This window comes from Protopterus annectens, chromosome 14.part0 (genome assembly GCF_019279795.1).
Source record: "Protopterus annectens isolate FY-2018-M chromosome 14.part0, PAN1.0, whole genome shotgun sequence".
NCBI classification, from domain to species: domain Eukaryota; kingdom Metazoa; phylum Chordata; order Ceratodontiformes; family Protopteridae; genus Protopterus; species Protopterus annectens.
The window spans coordinates 1,013,451,844-1,013,465,820 of NC_056748.1; the positions used below are offsets into that span (position 1 = coordinate 1,013,451,844).

At 36.9% G+C, this 13,977-nt stretch overlaps 1 protein-coding gene across 1 annotated transcript; it reads right to left on the bottom strand.

Moving 5' to 3' along the window:
- Positions 1–7,297: 7,297 nt before the first annotated feature.
- On the bottom strand, positions 7,298–11,605 carry NKX6-2 (NK6 homeobox 2). Its single transcript, XM_044056821.1, has 3 exons — positions 10,713–11,605; positions 9,966–10,138; positions 7,298–8,135 (listed from the first exon to the last, which is right to left on the bottom strand). Exons 1-3 carry the CDS (start codon positions 11,152–11,154, stop codon positions 7,887–7,889), a joined length of 864 nt encoding a protein of 287 aa, XP_043912756.1. The 5' UTR covers positions 11,155–11,605; the 3' UTR covers positions 7,298–7,886.
- Between the last annotated feature and the right edge of the window lie 2,372 nt (positions 11,606–13,977).

Here is a 13,977-nt window from a genome sequence, read left to right on the forward strand (position 1 = left end):
AGAAATAATGCTGGGATGAATTTTCACTTTTAGCACTGCCATCCACTGTAAAATATATAAAACAATAACTGGAAAAAACTGTAAGTGATTTGAAATCAAATCATGACATAGAAGAAACAAAAGTACATATTTTATGAAGACAGTGTGGTAAAGCATCTATTTTCAAAATTTTGCTTACTGCTTTAGAGATGTCTTAATAGCTATAAAACAATTGTATAGGTAGGCATATGGTGACACTGTACGTGCATCCCCCACCGGCCAGTTCACGCAGATGTGGGCATTACTTCCATTTTCCTCAATATAGTGTGATCTCGAAGTTGGTATATTTAATTTGCAGGGTTGCCTTGCATTTCATATGCTGCATTCTGTCCTTGTATGACAGAACCATTTATCTTTTGGTTGCATATATTAAATCATTCAAAGTATAGACTATCTTATGCAATATAGGAGGTTTTGTTTTTTTAATTTTATTTAGTTTGGAGCTTCTCATTTTGTGAGGTACAAACTATAGCAAAACTATCTGCTGAGGGGTATGACTTCATATGTTGAGTGTTTTTTTCCCCCCATAAATGTTGTTACCTGTACTACAGATTTGTGTAGGACTTTAAAGCATTACAACTGACACAGAAAAACAAGGTGTGATTTTTTTTTCAACATACAAGTTGATTCTATAACCAATAAATCCCAACTCTTGGAAATGGACTCCAATCTGAAACAGTCACTGAAATTGTGATAGAACCATGATTCCTGTCTTATGTGCAATGGAAGATGTATTTTGGCATATGCTGTATACAAAGCTCGCAAGTGATTTTATTATTAAACGTATCTATCCAGAATATTGTGGGCTTTATTTAATTGATCAATGTACAAAGAACTGCAGTAGATATTTATTTAATTTAAGATCATTTACTTGTCATCATCAGTTATTGCCCAGTATTTTATATTGCGCCTCACTGTCGCTTTAAGGAAATGGACACTGTCCTCCTCTTCCTTTGAAACTTAACTGAAGAATTATTTGTTTTGAGTAACAGGTTCCTGATGATTTGTAGAACCGGAATGCCCCAAAGTCAATGAGCCTGAAGTCCTAACAATTCAAAGATGCTGCTGCCAACCCAATGACAGATGACGGTTTGCCTTGCAAATATACGCTCGCCTGTACCGCACACACACGCAAAATAGCTTTCAATGTTTTATTTCCAAAATGAAAGACAAAGCTAACAATGGTTAAAAAGGTTTCAGTTTATAGACACTATTCTTTACAAAGTATTACCTTAGAGCATTGATAGAACAAGACAGTGTGAATGATTTTTTTCTCAGGTAATTGTAATGATTATCAGCGTTTAGTGATAGTAATCTGTCACATACCTCTCAATTTCCCTGACTTTGCATTCACCTCATATTTTGTCATGTTTCTCTGCAACTTCTAATTCTCTGGTAAATTGCTAAGAATTGCAGTCAGTCAATAACGTTAAATACTTCATACTTTACTGTTCAGAAAATACATGTTGATGAAAGCATCTGTTGTTATTTTAACATTTTAAGTGAGTTGGAGTAATATTTTAAAATAATCGCTGATTTCGGGCCTTTACTCCACCCAACCCCATTTATTTTTGGCTTCATCCATAATGCTTGTAAGAAGAAACTGAGAGGCATGCCCCACCACTTTTTGTTTCAAATAGAAAAAAATGTCCAATTTTAGGAGGGACTGAGGGACAAAATGTTTAGGCAAAGTTAAACACTTAGGAGATATCTTTTTCACACACCATAGCTCTCTACTGATTTCCACCAGAATCATGGATAAAGCCAGAAATAATCAGAGACACTTTTTAAAATATTAATACTAATAACTTGAGACGTTGATAGAGAATGTGAAGTAACATACATCTTAAGTAAAAGACGTCTGTAGCTCTAATTATTTTCATTATTTATTACATGTAAGCCACTACCTTTCCTTCTAAAATGACTAGTTTTAGGAGGGGTTAGTAAGATGGTTAGTTTTAGGAGGGGTTAGTATGTGAGAGCTAAACGGTGAGCCTACAGTTTGGGGTTCGACACACATACACACACACGTAGTACATCAACTGGATTACAACGTGATCTTTGTATTCGTTTGTTGTTAATTTCTACTTCGGTAAGTGAAGTCACACACAACTTAAAGCCGTGATGAACACAGAAATGTCTGCTACCGTTGTATACTTAAAGTGATAACCCCTACCACCCATTTAGGTACTGTTTTTTACCCCAGAAAGTCACCTTCTTTAACTTTAAAATGATTACTGTTGGGAAATCCATGGATATTAGAATCAGGAGCAAAGCCAACAAAATCAGGGGTAAACGTCTATACTTATTATTATTATTCCTGAATTAAAATGTTTACAGACTACAAGACCTGAAATTGGCATGTATTTTCTAAAATAAAATAAATAGGTAACTGTAATAACTATCATTATTATTGCATACAAGCCACTGTATTTTATTTAAAAGCATTTGATTTTAAGAGATACAGAGCAAAATGATGAACAGAAATAGTGGATATTCCGGAAAATCAGAAGATTGAATCAGTGGTTAAGTTCTTCTGCCTCGCGTTTGATTTTAATATGCTAAAAGTTGCAAAAAAGTAAAAGAGCATAAATGGAAAGGGCGGGTGGTAATGAAAATAGTTGTACTTCCAAGAGTGTAATGAGTATGCCTAGCTTCCCGCAAAAAAAGTTTGCGTTTTAGCAACAAATGCGGTATAGGCAAGATTGCGAAGGTGTTTTCTACCTTTAGTTAACAGAAGACAAAAAAAAATTAGGAAAGTGCTCTTCCGAAGTTTCTGCCGAGTTTAAACCCAATACAACAATTACTAAACGCCATGAGGAAGCCAGGCATAACTGGCTGAAATTCATTTGGTTTCGGGAATTCTTAAAAGGTTCTGAAGGTAGTCATATACTCAGTTATGGTAGCACTGTTCTTCCATTTGTTATTCTCAAAGATGAAAGTGCAGGTAGGTGTTAATTTTTACACTTTTTTTTTTCAAAAAACAGCATTTTATTGATGATACACTGCTACTGAGAAGGTGATTACAGTGTCTTTCTTTCCTCCCGCTTTAAAGTATTGGTACGTTTCATCCACGATCAGACGCTGTTTGTTTTGTTTGTTTGTTTGTTTTTCCTTGTGTTTAAGAAGATAAGTAACTTCATATAAAGGAACACATAAAAATATTTAATTTGATATAACTTTTGTAAATTTTGAATGAATTACTCTTCCCGAAGACATTATCTTGCTTAATAACAGAGACCACTGAGGCAGATGACCAACAGTGACAGTTTTAAAAATACCACGCCGAGAAAGAAAGTGCCATAGGCCTACATCAAATCGATGTGTGCTAAATGTCACAATCGGGGGTATCGATCTGTAATCTTGGTTGCCATAATGTGCACATAACAAACCAGAGAACCAGCCCGATGCTCCACTGCTTAACTCAAGTTTTTTTTTCAGTCAATCCTGCCTTCTATAGACCATTGTATATTATTATTATTATTATTATTATTATTATTATTATCCTGTTCCATACTCGTTTTTCCCTTTATCACAGATAGGTTATTGCTGAAAGGCAAAGTCTCAAGTGCGCAGGTATTTTGAAGTCAATACTGCTATTAGTCTTAACCTATACTTCAACAATGGGCAGAGCACACTGTAAAGCTGTGCACATTAGCGGTCATACAGTAACCCAACAAGATGCCTAAAGGTAAATAGGAATGGACTTGCTTATTGCATACAACATAAACATTGAATTTACTATACAGGCCCACTGCCCTTTTTTCGGTGTGTGTGTGTGGGGGGGGGGGGGTCAAACACACTTCCACAGATATTTTCCAAACCGAAAATAAACAAAAACAATTTTCTGTCTTAGGCCCAAAGACTGTATAGAGAGTGTTTAAGCAAATTGCGCAGGGTGACTTATAATCAAGCTTGTTTTACACAACAATGTCACTATTTTTCGTTTTTTTAATAGACACACAAAAATTAAAATACAGGGTTTAACTGCATATTGCTACATCCTATACCGCTCAACCACTTAGCTCAAGAAATCTGGATAGATCCAAAAATAATGGGGGAGGGGGAAGCACCAAAAATAGGGACAGGTTTTAAATGTCGCTCTTATAAACCTAGAAAGTTGCTATAATAACTGGTTTTGCTTTAAGCATGCATTTTCAGAAGGACATGAAACCTAAAGTTCAAATGTCTGTCATTATTTAGTAACTTCAGTTCTCAGTGGTTTGCCTGAAAACCACAAATTTTATGAAGAACGGACCAAAAATATAAGACAGAAATCTAGGCAGTTGAAAGATATGCTTCATCCTCTTCAAAGCCGGATAGTCGTTTCCAATGTCATTTTGTAGATCACATGACAATGTTTGCTGTTATTATTAAAGTGCCGATGTCAAAAGTTAGTCTGATAGTAGATATGTATTGTTCTGGCTCATGTTTGTTTAATTTGTTGTGGATTTCACAGGGATGTGCATGCTTGTGAGAAGTTATGAAAATGTAATTAAATCATACAGTAAAATACGTGGGCAAACTATTTCGAATGGATCATGCCAAGTAGCTAACATAAGTTTCACAACCCCAAACTGAACAAATCCCTATCCTAAGGGAAAATCTGTTAGAAACGTTCATTTGAAAGTTAAGAAACAGCTTATTCTGTATTTCATCTACACGATTCCAAAAATCTGACTGGAACACAAGTAGCATTGCTTTTTTTCAACCCCCTTTTTCGTATTTATAGTCTTCACAGAACTTTGTATAAACCATAAGTTCTTTAATGGCAGCAGTACAATAATTCTGAAATATAAATGGATGCATACTTGACTGTGTTGCGGGATGCAAACATTTTACTAGGGCAGCAAGTGCTTTGCAGGCTTGCAGCCCTCATGAATGCAATTTTGTCTATGGATATGTTAATTCCACGATTAGTATTGGCATTTCGTTTTGCGTCTAAAATAAATACTGAGCCATATGCAGTGCTTGAGGGGTTATCTTAAAAAGCAGCGGTTTAGTGAAAAAGAAATGTATTAAACGAATTATGAGCAATTCGTAAACAACGCGATGTTTGTTGGTTAATTAGCGGTAGAGGTACTGAAATTCATTGCTATTGTAACTAGCGAAACTTGCATTGTTGTGGTCCTGTAACGTGTCTGTTTAATGGTTACACAACATTATACATCAATCCAATGCCGTGGAGTTGTATCCGACTGCTACAGTGAGCCTTACAACCGCCACAGCTATTCGACTTTTTTTGGCGCGGTTGCCATGACTTGAACTTATAATGAACATTAATTTGTTTTTATTTAAAAAAAATCGTCGCGTTCTGAGTTTGCTAACTTTGTGCATTTTAGGCCTTTTTATCAATTCGGTACTGCGCAATTAATTACTAAAGACGCGGGCAAATTTACGACTAGCGCAATTTCCTCAAGCATACTGTCCAAATTCAAGCCTGAGTTTTAAAGACAACTAAAGGGTTCAGAAACATTGCCTTGTTCAAAGGCAGCATATGTAACCAATCCAGAGACACCCTAAAATGCAAATCTCAGAGCTTATTTTCAAATTAATTTGTATTTCTTTCTGCATTTTGTGTCTAGGTAATATCTCAATAGTTCTGATATACATTACCCTAAACACAGGCTATCCATCTTTCTCTCTCTCTCTCTCTGTACATACATATATACGTACATACACACACACACACACACGTGTCACAAAAACTCTAATGTCCCTGTCTGGCCTTCCTTTTATTCATTTGTCCAATCTGCTCATGCCACATGTCCCATAGTTTCTCGCCTCATTTAAAACTCCTGCTCTCTCCAAACTTTAAGTACTGCTCAGTTTCCTTTGTCCTATATTTATTTCTGTCCCATATGATTTCTGGTGCCAGTTTTCTCTTCCATTCATCCAGCCATATTCATTAACCCTACCATTTCATCTCTCGAGACCACACCTCTCATTCTCTTACCACAAAATAAAATCTGGACAAAGTAAAAAATAAAATGGGGACAGATGTCCAAAAATGTACAGATTTTAAATATTGTTCTTAAAAACTTAGTTGCTAGAATAGCAGCGTTTGTTTTAGCACGCATTTTCTGGAGGACATGACTTCTGAAACTCAAATGTTTCATTACTTAGTGATATTAATCCTCGATGATATGCCAACAAACCACAAATATTATGAGGAACAAACCAAACATATGAGGCAAACATCTGGACATTATGTAAAAATCTGGACAGTTGGGAGGAATGCACGAGGCTTCTCCTTACTATCGAGAGCTCTGAACAGACAAAATATCCATTCCTGCCTTATTACCCTCCCCGACACCGTCTTGTAGATTACTCCTGACACATAAGCAGATAATACATGTCCTCATCTCCCTCACTCTCCATATTCCTCTTCCATTATTTTCGTTTTCGACGCTTTGAAAATGTTAACAAACTGTAATACTTTTACTCAGCCTTGGGGGTGCTGGACTTTTAGGACAACTTTTGTCACACATGTGCACAATAACCCATAATTATTAGCCTTGACTAGTATTCTCACAAATACAGTCATATATATATATATATATATATATATATATGTATACACACACATACATACACGTTTGTACAGTTATGATGCCATGATTCACTTAGGTAAATCATTGCACCAGTGGAATTAGTTAATGTCTCATTTATAATGTTTAATCAGTTGTTCATCTGAAAATGTAACCCCACATGCAATGTTTAATGCCATCTGCACAATGCTTACCATTTGCAGATAAAGATGTGAACTCTGTTGCATATTTCTTCACAAAACTCTTGGACAGGACATTACTGTTAAAGAATCGGTGGAGAATACTGTTGCAGCAAATTAGAGTGGCTAGTATTATTCTTTGCTGTGCTAAATTTGTGCAGAGTGGAATTATAAATCCGTACAATTAAACTATGACGGTTTCTTATATGAAGCATCAAGCCACAATATGCTCTGCTGACAGACGAGCTTACCTGTTGCCTTCATTAAGCAACTCGATCACACGGCCCCCTAACGCGTCTAACTCTTACAGTTTGATGCGTCAAGCAACCCATGTTCTAGGAAACTTCTAAACTCCGACATGCTTCTTAAGCCATTTACTGAATCCACAGATTTTCTGTTCGAAGACTGGAGATTCATTAAATGCTCTGAAAAAACAACTGTTTGCTTGTTCTCAAAATTAAATTTAGAAAGCGGTCAGAAGAAAATCTCATATGAAAACACAAGTCAATAAACAAAGTGAAATAAATGTAAGTTATTAAATAATTTATTAATAATACAAAGTCTCTCCACTTGTAGGGAATGAAATGTTGTTTTGTATGCCACCTAAATTATAAATTTCTATTTTGTATCTGAATGATTTTTCTGGATTTTTTTAACCTTCAGTAGGTAACATAAGATCCATAAAAGGGAAATTGTAGGATGATTTTTAAAAATAAAAAATAAAGTTTCTTTTTTACATTTCTGCTGTACAGCGAAAAATCTGAAATCTGAATTTCACTATATACAATGCTGTTGAAGTTTGAAACCTTAAGTCTATAAAAAGTAACAAATGTTTGATAGGTTGGAATAATAGAATTGATTATCCACCCTTAAAAAACATAAACATAAACACTGTGCATGGGGTTGGGATAACTGATAAAGGACCAGATAATTTCATAACTTATTCTGTAAAAATATATACATCTCACATACAATTTCTGCTGTACATCACATTACTTTTAAACATCCACTTACAATTCCTCTTTACAGTTTTGATACCCTGGTTAAGTTAGATTTTGAAGCGCCACTGGTTCAGTAAAAAGTCTATCGCTTGCAGGTGCCTTAGGACATTTCATGGTCACAAAGTGTCTGAATGATTACTACAAGGGCTCAGCAGGGGTAAGCTTCCGGCTTTGTGCTTTTTAAGTAATCGTGTAATTTTTTCGTCATCGGAATTGGGGTCCAGTGGTTTGTTATATTCGTCATCTTCCTCGTTGTCTGAATTGTCCTTAAGTTTCTCAGTCTCTGAATCGTGCTTTTTTTTTGCTGATGCCATTTCAGCAGCATGTCTTTTCCTCCATTTAGTCCTCCTGTTTTGAAACCAGACCTGTTGAAGAAATCAGGGAGATACTATGAGCAAAAGCCTATCCACAAACGTTCAAGTTGCCACGATTTTATTTATTTGTTTAGTTATTTATTCAGGACAAACAAGACCCAACTGATCTTTGTCAATAATACAAGACATCAGAATAATTATGTCTCAAAGAAAGTTGAAGTAATCAAGAAGTATAATGACGTGGATCAAAAAGCAGCCATTACTATGCAACAACGGAGTTTTCTTTTGTTTTGTACAACTAAGAATTATACTGTCTTCAAAAACTTGTCTAGTGTGACATACACAATACACAGAAAAAATATAAAGACGTAATTGATTCAGCTGCTTCTCTTCTCGTTCTTTCTGTTTTTTTTTTCTGTCTTGCCTCTGTCCTACATTCATACCTCTCAACTTCTTTGCTTGAGGATGCTGGAAAAAGCCAAAATAATGGGGGGGGGGGGGGGGCGGACAAAGGCTCAGAATCAGGGACAATCGTTAAATATTGCTATAATTCAGTTAAAAGTTGATAAAGCCAACATCAACCTGTATTTTCCGAACAATTACTTTATTGAGTGTAATTTTCAGTAATTTAGTAGGCAAGGCAACCACGTGAAGCAAAATCAGTGACGTTCTGCAAAAGCAGGGGTAGCTGACAGTTAAACACAAATGTTCAGTCTCTGCAAATGTATACCCCTCCCCATACACCTACACACACACATAGCAGGGCAGTAAGTTAGTAAACATGTACAGTCAAAATTACAATTGAAGTTTAGAGCTTCCAAAAACTAAAGTTACGTTGTGTCTGCAAATGTATGGATGTAAGTGCACATTACTTCTACTAACACACACGAAGGATTTTCGTTAGAATGGCTGGCTAAGCAGTTTAAGAATATCAAAATAAAGAACATTACACACAACCACAGATAGTAAAGAAAAAAAAACAGAGAAAGAAAGAGAAGTCGAAAATGTAATACTGCGTAGCTCAGATAACTAAACAAGAGTTCTTTTTAATGGCAACAACTAAAATGGGAAAGGTTAAATCGTTCATAGTGAGTTGAGGGATTGCTTCGGGAAAAAAAAATCAGTCAAATGTAATCGGTAAGACTGCCCGTTACTTGATTAGGTCAGTGGTTGGTTGCATTATTTGGCTAACATGTTTAAAGGATGCAGAGCACTTAATATTTCATAGTAAAATAGTGATGATTGGAACTTACAGAACTATGACTTAAATATAATGATTAGTAAAGTTGTTATGTATGAATGTGCGAGCGCTTAAGATGCAGATGTTGTTAGAACAATTATATCACGTGAAATGCTTATGTAAAACGTCTTATTTTCTGTTTATCATTAATGAACTGTATACATTTTTCACAAAAATAATAAAATAATTGAGTTTTAAAAATGAGCGCTGTGTAGTTATTAAAAGAAAATAAATCTGTGTGTTTCAAATCACAGCCAGCAGTCCAGCTGCTTAATCATATTATAGGTTGAATCATAATTCATAACTGTCTAGAATTTTGCAAAATTACAATATTTTATCATATTTTCGCCTGTTCTGCATAAGACTTGTGGCTTTCTGTCAAATCTTTGAGGACTGATGTAAGTAAATAATGATAGATATTCAAGTTTCAGACTTCTCGTTTTTCAGAAAATACGTTCTATACAAGCTAATGCAAAACACCTCAGTCTAGCAACTTAGGGGATAAGAGTCACGGGGTCGACTGCAATGTATATTTTACATAATTGCAAGTTTAATAAAAGATGACACTAAAATATACCTAACTAAAAACAAAACAATGAACCGGAAAGTATTTTATTCTAAAACGGAGCTCTGGCAGTTACCTTTACTTGGCTTTCCGTCATTCCCAATGAATAGGCCAAGCGGGCTCTTTCTGGGCCTGCCAGGTACTTGGTTTGTTCAAAAGTTTTCTCCAAAGCAAATATCTGCTGTCCGGAGAATGTCGGCCGAGAGTGTTTCTTCTTGCCATCCTTATCGAGCAACATACCGCTTTGCACTGTTGGGGAAAACAAACTTAGTGTATTAAAAGTATTACGTTTCCATCACAGTCTAGAAATTCCACCATAGTCTAGAAATGGCAATACATTAAAGGAAACTCCTTATGACGTCAACCATTACTTAAAAGCAGGTAAAAAATCTATACAAGTTAAACAAACAGCACTTCATAGGTAAAAATGCAAACCCCACTTATTACAATTTAATTTACCTTGTTTGCCATAAAAATTGGGTCTAGCCATGGAGATACCCAGACCCATAACAGCATGTTGGTGTGTGTGACAGAGAGAGACTTCGTGCATGTGTGAGAAACTTCACTACAACCTTTCTTTCCTTTCACATTGAGCAGTAGTCCCTGTTTTACTACAGTGACAAAACTCTGCAACAGTTCATATATAACATGTCATATTCTGCAACGTTCAACGGACACTGCTCACTTGTGAAATATCTGCAAATCTCCAAAAATATTATTTTAATTATTAAGGAATTTATACCAGAATCTAAGTTAAGCGAAGCATCGCTTTAGGGGGTTTATGCGCCTTTGAGTTGCGCCCTGAGGGAGTTAACTTACTTACCAGGGCAGGTCAAACGAGGGTCCCTCCACGGCGAACTCTGCATTACTCCTGGCCAGAAAATTGGGGGCCGGCCGGGCAGCTCGGCCAAAGGTTTTGGATAACGAGACACTGCTGCTGCCGCTGCTGCTGCTGGATTGAAATACATTCCTGCTGTGGAAGCGCTGAGTCCATTGAGTCTTGGGAGACTTGAGAGAAGGTTGCCTGAAGTGCACCCAGGCCTGCCCAAAATGTCACTAATGCCATGTGGAGTGCCTAGGGGGATTTGTGTTGCCCCAAGGCCCGCCAGTGCGGGTGCTTTAAAGCTTGGTGGGTTCTGTAAGGAATATGGAAATAGAGCGGTGGTCTTCATCTCGGTCATGTTGTGCAGCGCCGCCAGAGGTGTGCTACTCAACACGAATGCACTCTGGCGGTTACTGTCCATTTGCCCTACAGCAGCCAACATTGATGAGGATAGTCCCCAGGGCACCAGGCGAGCCCCGGCGGTAGAAGACGTGACTGAAGAGTTGCCGCTGCAATTGCAGCAGTAAGATCTGGGAGAGGGTGTCAGATTCGTTTTCAGCTGGGCAACCCTGTTGCAGACCGAAGGAGACACTGAGGAGTTCCACGAAACTTTTAAGGACTGCAGGCTACAAAAAAGTATAACATCACAATCGTTAGTCCGCTAGATAGCACCCGAGCTCACTGTAGCTCGACTGTGTAGCTTTAATATCCAACTCAGGCTTTGTAAGTGCTGATTCTGACGTTGAGATCGGCTCAGCAGCAATCAAAAGGTGTCGTTTATAGCTGCTAGCATCACTACCACCCTTGCAGTCGCTCTATTTTCCACCAACATTGACTCACAGCTAAACCCCCTGACACTCCGCGAAGTGCTGATAACAGGCAAGACACCTGCGAACGCACTCTTTTGATTGGACACGGAGATATCCAAACCCTATTTGATTGGTCCTTGGAGCAGCGCTCCTGCAATCCAGTGGACGCTCACGTCACCAGGCCCCAAGCAGTAGTAAATTAAGGTTTTCTTAGGTAGTAAAGCGAGACTCTTTAAAGGGCATGCAGTGAAGTCATACACTCGGCAGGTATTCTTCTTCAGAACTTGTGCTATTCTTAAAACATCGGCCGTGCTGGTTGCAGGAAATCCTGGACCGAAAACAACCTATCGGAAGAATAAAAAAAGTCTTTTATCTAGTTTGCTAGCGAAAGATAGACACAAACACAACGCACATTGCACCTTTTATATTATATACTACCCACAACATAACAGAACAAATCTGTGCAAATGTTTTTAACAGCTATTGACGGGAATACTTATATCCGCGCACTTCTTATTAATAGTCTTAGCTGTTTGCATGGATTTTGAGACTGCATTTTTGCAGCACATCTTTTCTCACAGACTAAAAGGCACTGTGCTGTCTGGTGTATGGCTTTAATTTAAAAGTGTAGATTATGTACGCCATTTACTCTACTACTTTGTGAGGTCAACTGTCAACATTCTTGAAGGTAATACCTTCTACAAATCAAAACGTAATACTCGTGTATTGCAGGTTTCTACTGGTACTCTTTGGATGTTGCTTTCTCTGTACAGCGACTACTTGTTACAGATCGCCCCCCCTCCCCCCCCCCACACACACACATACATATATTGATAATATTTAAAATTTTATTTAAAATTTTTGCAACTGTCTCAATGTATATAGGGAATAATTGGAAATGTCTTCTTATAATATTTTACGTTTTTGTCCGACCTTTGGGCAGACACCACATCTGTGATCTTCCAAAGGTGCATGGAGGGCACTGACAGAAACTAGTTTCTTCCCTCGTTGCGTTACACATCTGGACCAACTGCGAATAACAACGCAGTTAACCTTGCAATAAAGTTATTAGCTTTCCAGAAGTACATCGAAAGAAAGATGATGAATATTTTCTTCCATGTATCAATCATGTTTTCAAGAAGTAAATTACTTGCCATGCAAAGCTGCAGGCCAGGGAGGAAAGTTTTAACTATTTCTATGTACACAAGTGATTAAACATGAACGTATTGAAGACGGTGAATTTCAATGGTACACGGCAGCAGGCGGTCCTTGGGTAACAACTGAAATAAAATATATTACAGTTTATATGCTAACGTTAGTATTCCTCATTTTGCATTTACAGATCACTGTTTATGACGTGCTTTGCTGCATTAAAAATAACGATGTTTTGAATACACTATGCGCTGTTTGTAACTGCATCTCTAAACAGTATCTTAATTTTACGCTTAAATGATGCACACTGTTATACTTTCTGTTCTCAGACGATCGTGTGTCATTTTCTCTCTTTCTATGTTTTTTGAGAGCCAGTTGTATTAATTTCAGTAACTGATGTATGCACTTTATTCATGTGGTTTTAGAACGTCCACACCGATCATGGTATTTGATTACTATTTGTTGCCCAAATTGTTATGGTACTGAAACTAAAATTATCATGTCTAGGTTATATCTTCTTTATCAATTTTGTTCTATGTGCTTATGACTAAATTAAAGTCCAGACTCGGGTGTCATACTTTGGACTGTTTGCTGTTTTGTTTTCCGATGGCCCGGATCATAGTTGAAATGGTTTTAGAATTAGTTTATTTTCCCAGTTATCAAATACAAATAAGTGGCAAAGTAAGTAAATTGGTACGTACATTTATATATATTTAAATAATAAAAATAATGATAATAATATTACATGATATATAATATCATAAAGCCACTCCACAAGAAGAAAAAGTGAATGCTTATGTTTCCTTAACAAATTTTACGTTTCTGTCCAAGTCCTTCGGGCAGACACCACATATTTTATCTTCGGTTATGAGTCACTGCTCTCCCAAATACTAGTTTTGGCTCCCATCGCCCCAAGACAAACGCAGCTGACTTGTCTATGGACTTCTTCACATGCGGATATAGATTCCGATTCCGACATTTCATTAAGATTTGTTGAAAACAAATGCAACATACATGAAATTAATTGGATCTCCTTTTCATACAGATGTGACTCAGCATGTATGCACTTTATAAATGGTTGCAGTCATGTTGTGAAGTTCTTCTGTCTTCTATGTACACCTCGTTGCATTATGTTGTTGTCTTTAACAAAGCCAGGACTTGTTGAACATAGCAATAAAAATGAATTTGATTTTCTAAACGTTTCAACCGTCGTTTGGACATAATATGACTTTTGACTTTAGAGCTGTACTTGCCCCCTTTACCTCGCAACCTCTATACACAAAAAATCTGGACAAAGACAAAAA

Excerpts from the sequence above, each read along its gene's own strand:
- NKX6-2 (XM_044056821.1), bottom strand. The coding sequence starts at position 11,154 with ATGTTGGCTGCTGTAGGGCAAATGGACAGTAACCGCCAGAGTGCATTC. Across the intron at positions 10,139-10,712 it reads CCCTCGTTTGACCTGCCCTG|TGCAAAGCGGTATGTTGCTC; the intron begins GTAAGTAAGTTA and ends TTTCCCCAACAG. Across the intron at positions 8,136-9,965 it reads TGACGGAAAGCCAAGTAAAG|GTCTGGTTTCAAAACAGGAG; the intron begins GTAACTGCCAGA and ends TTTCTTCAACAG.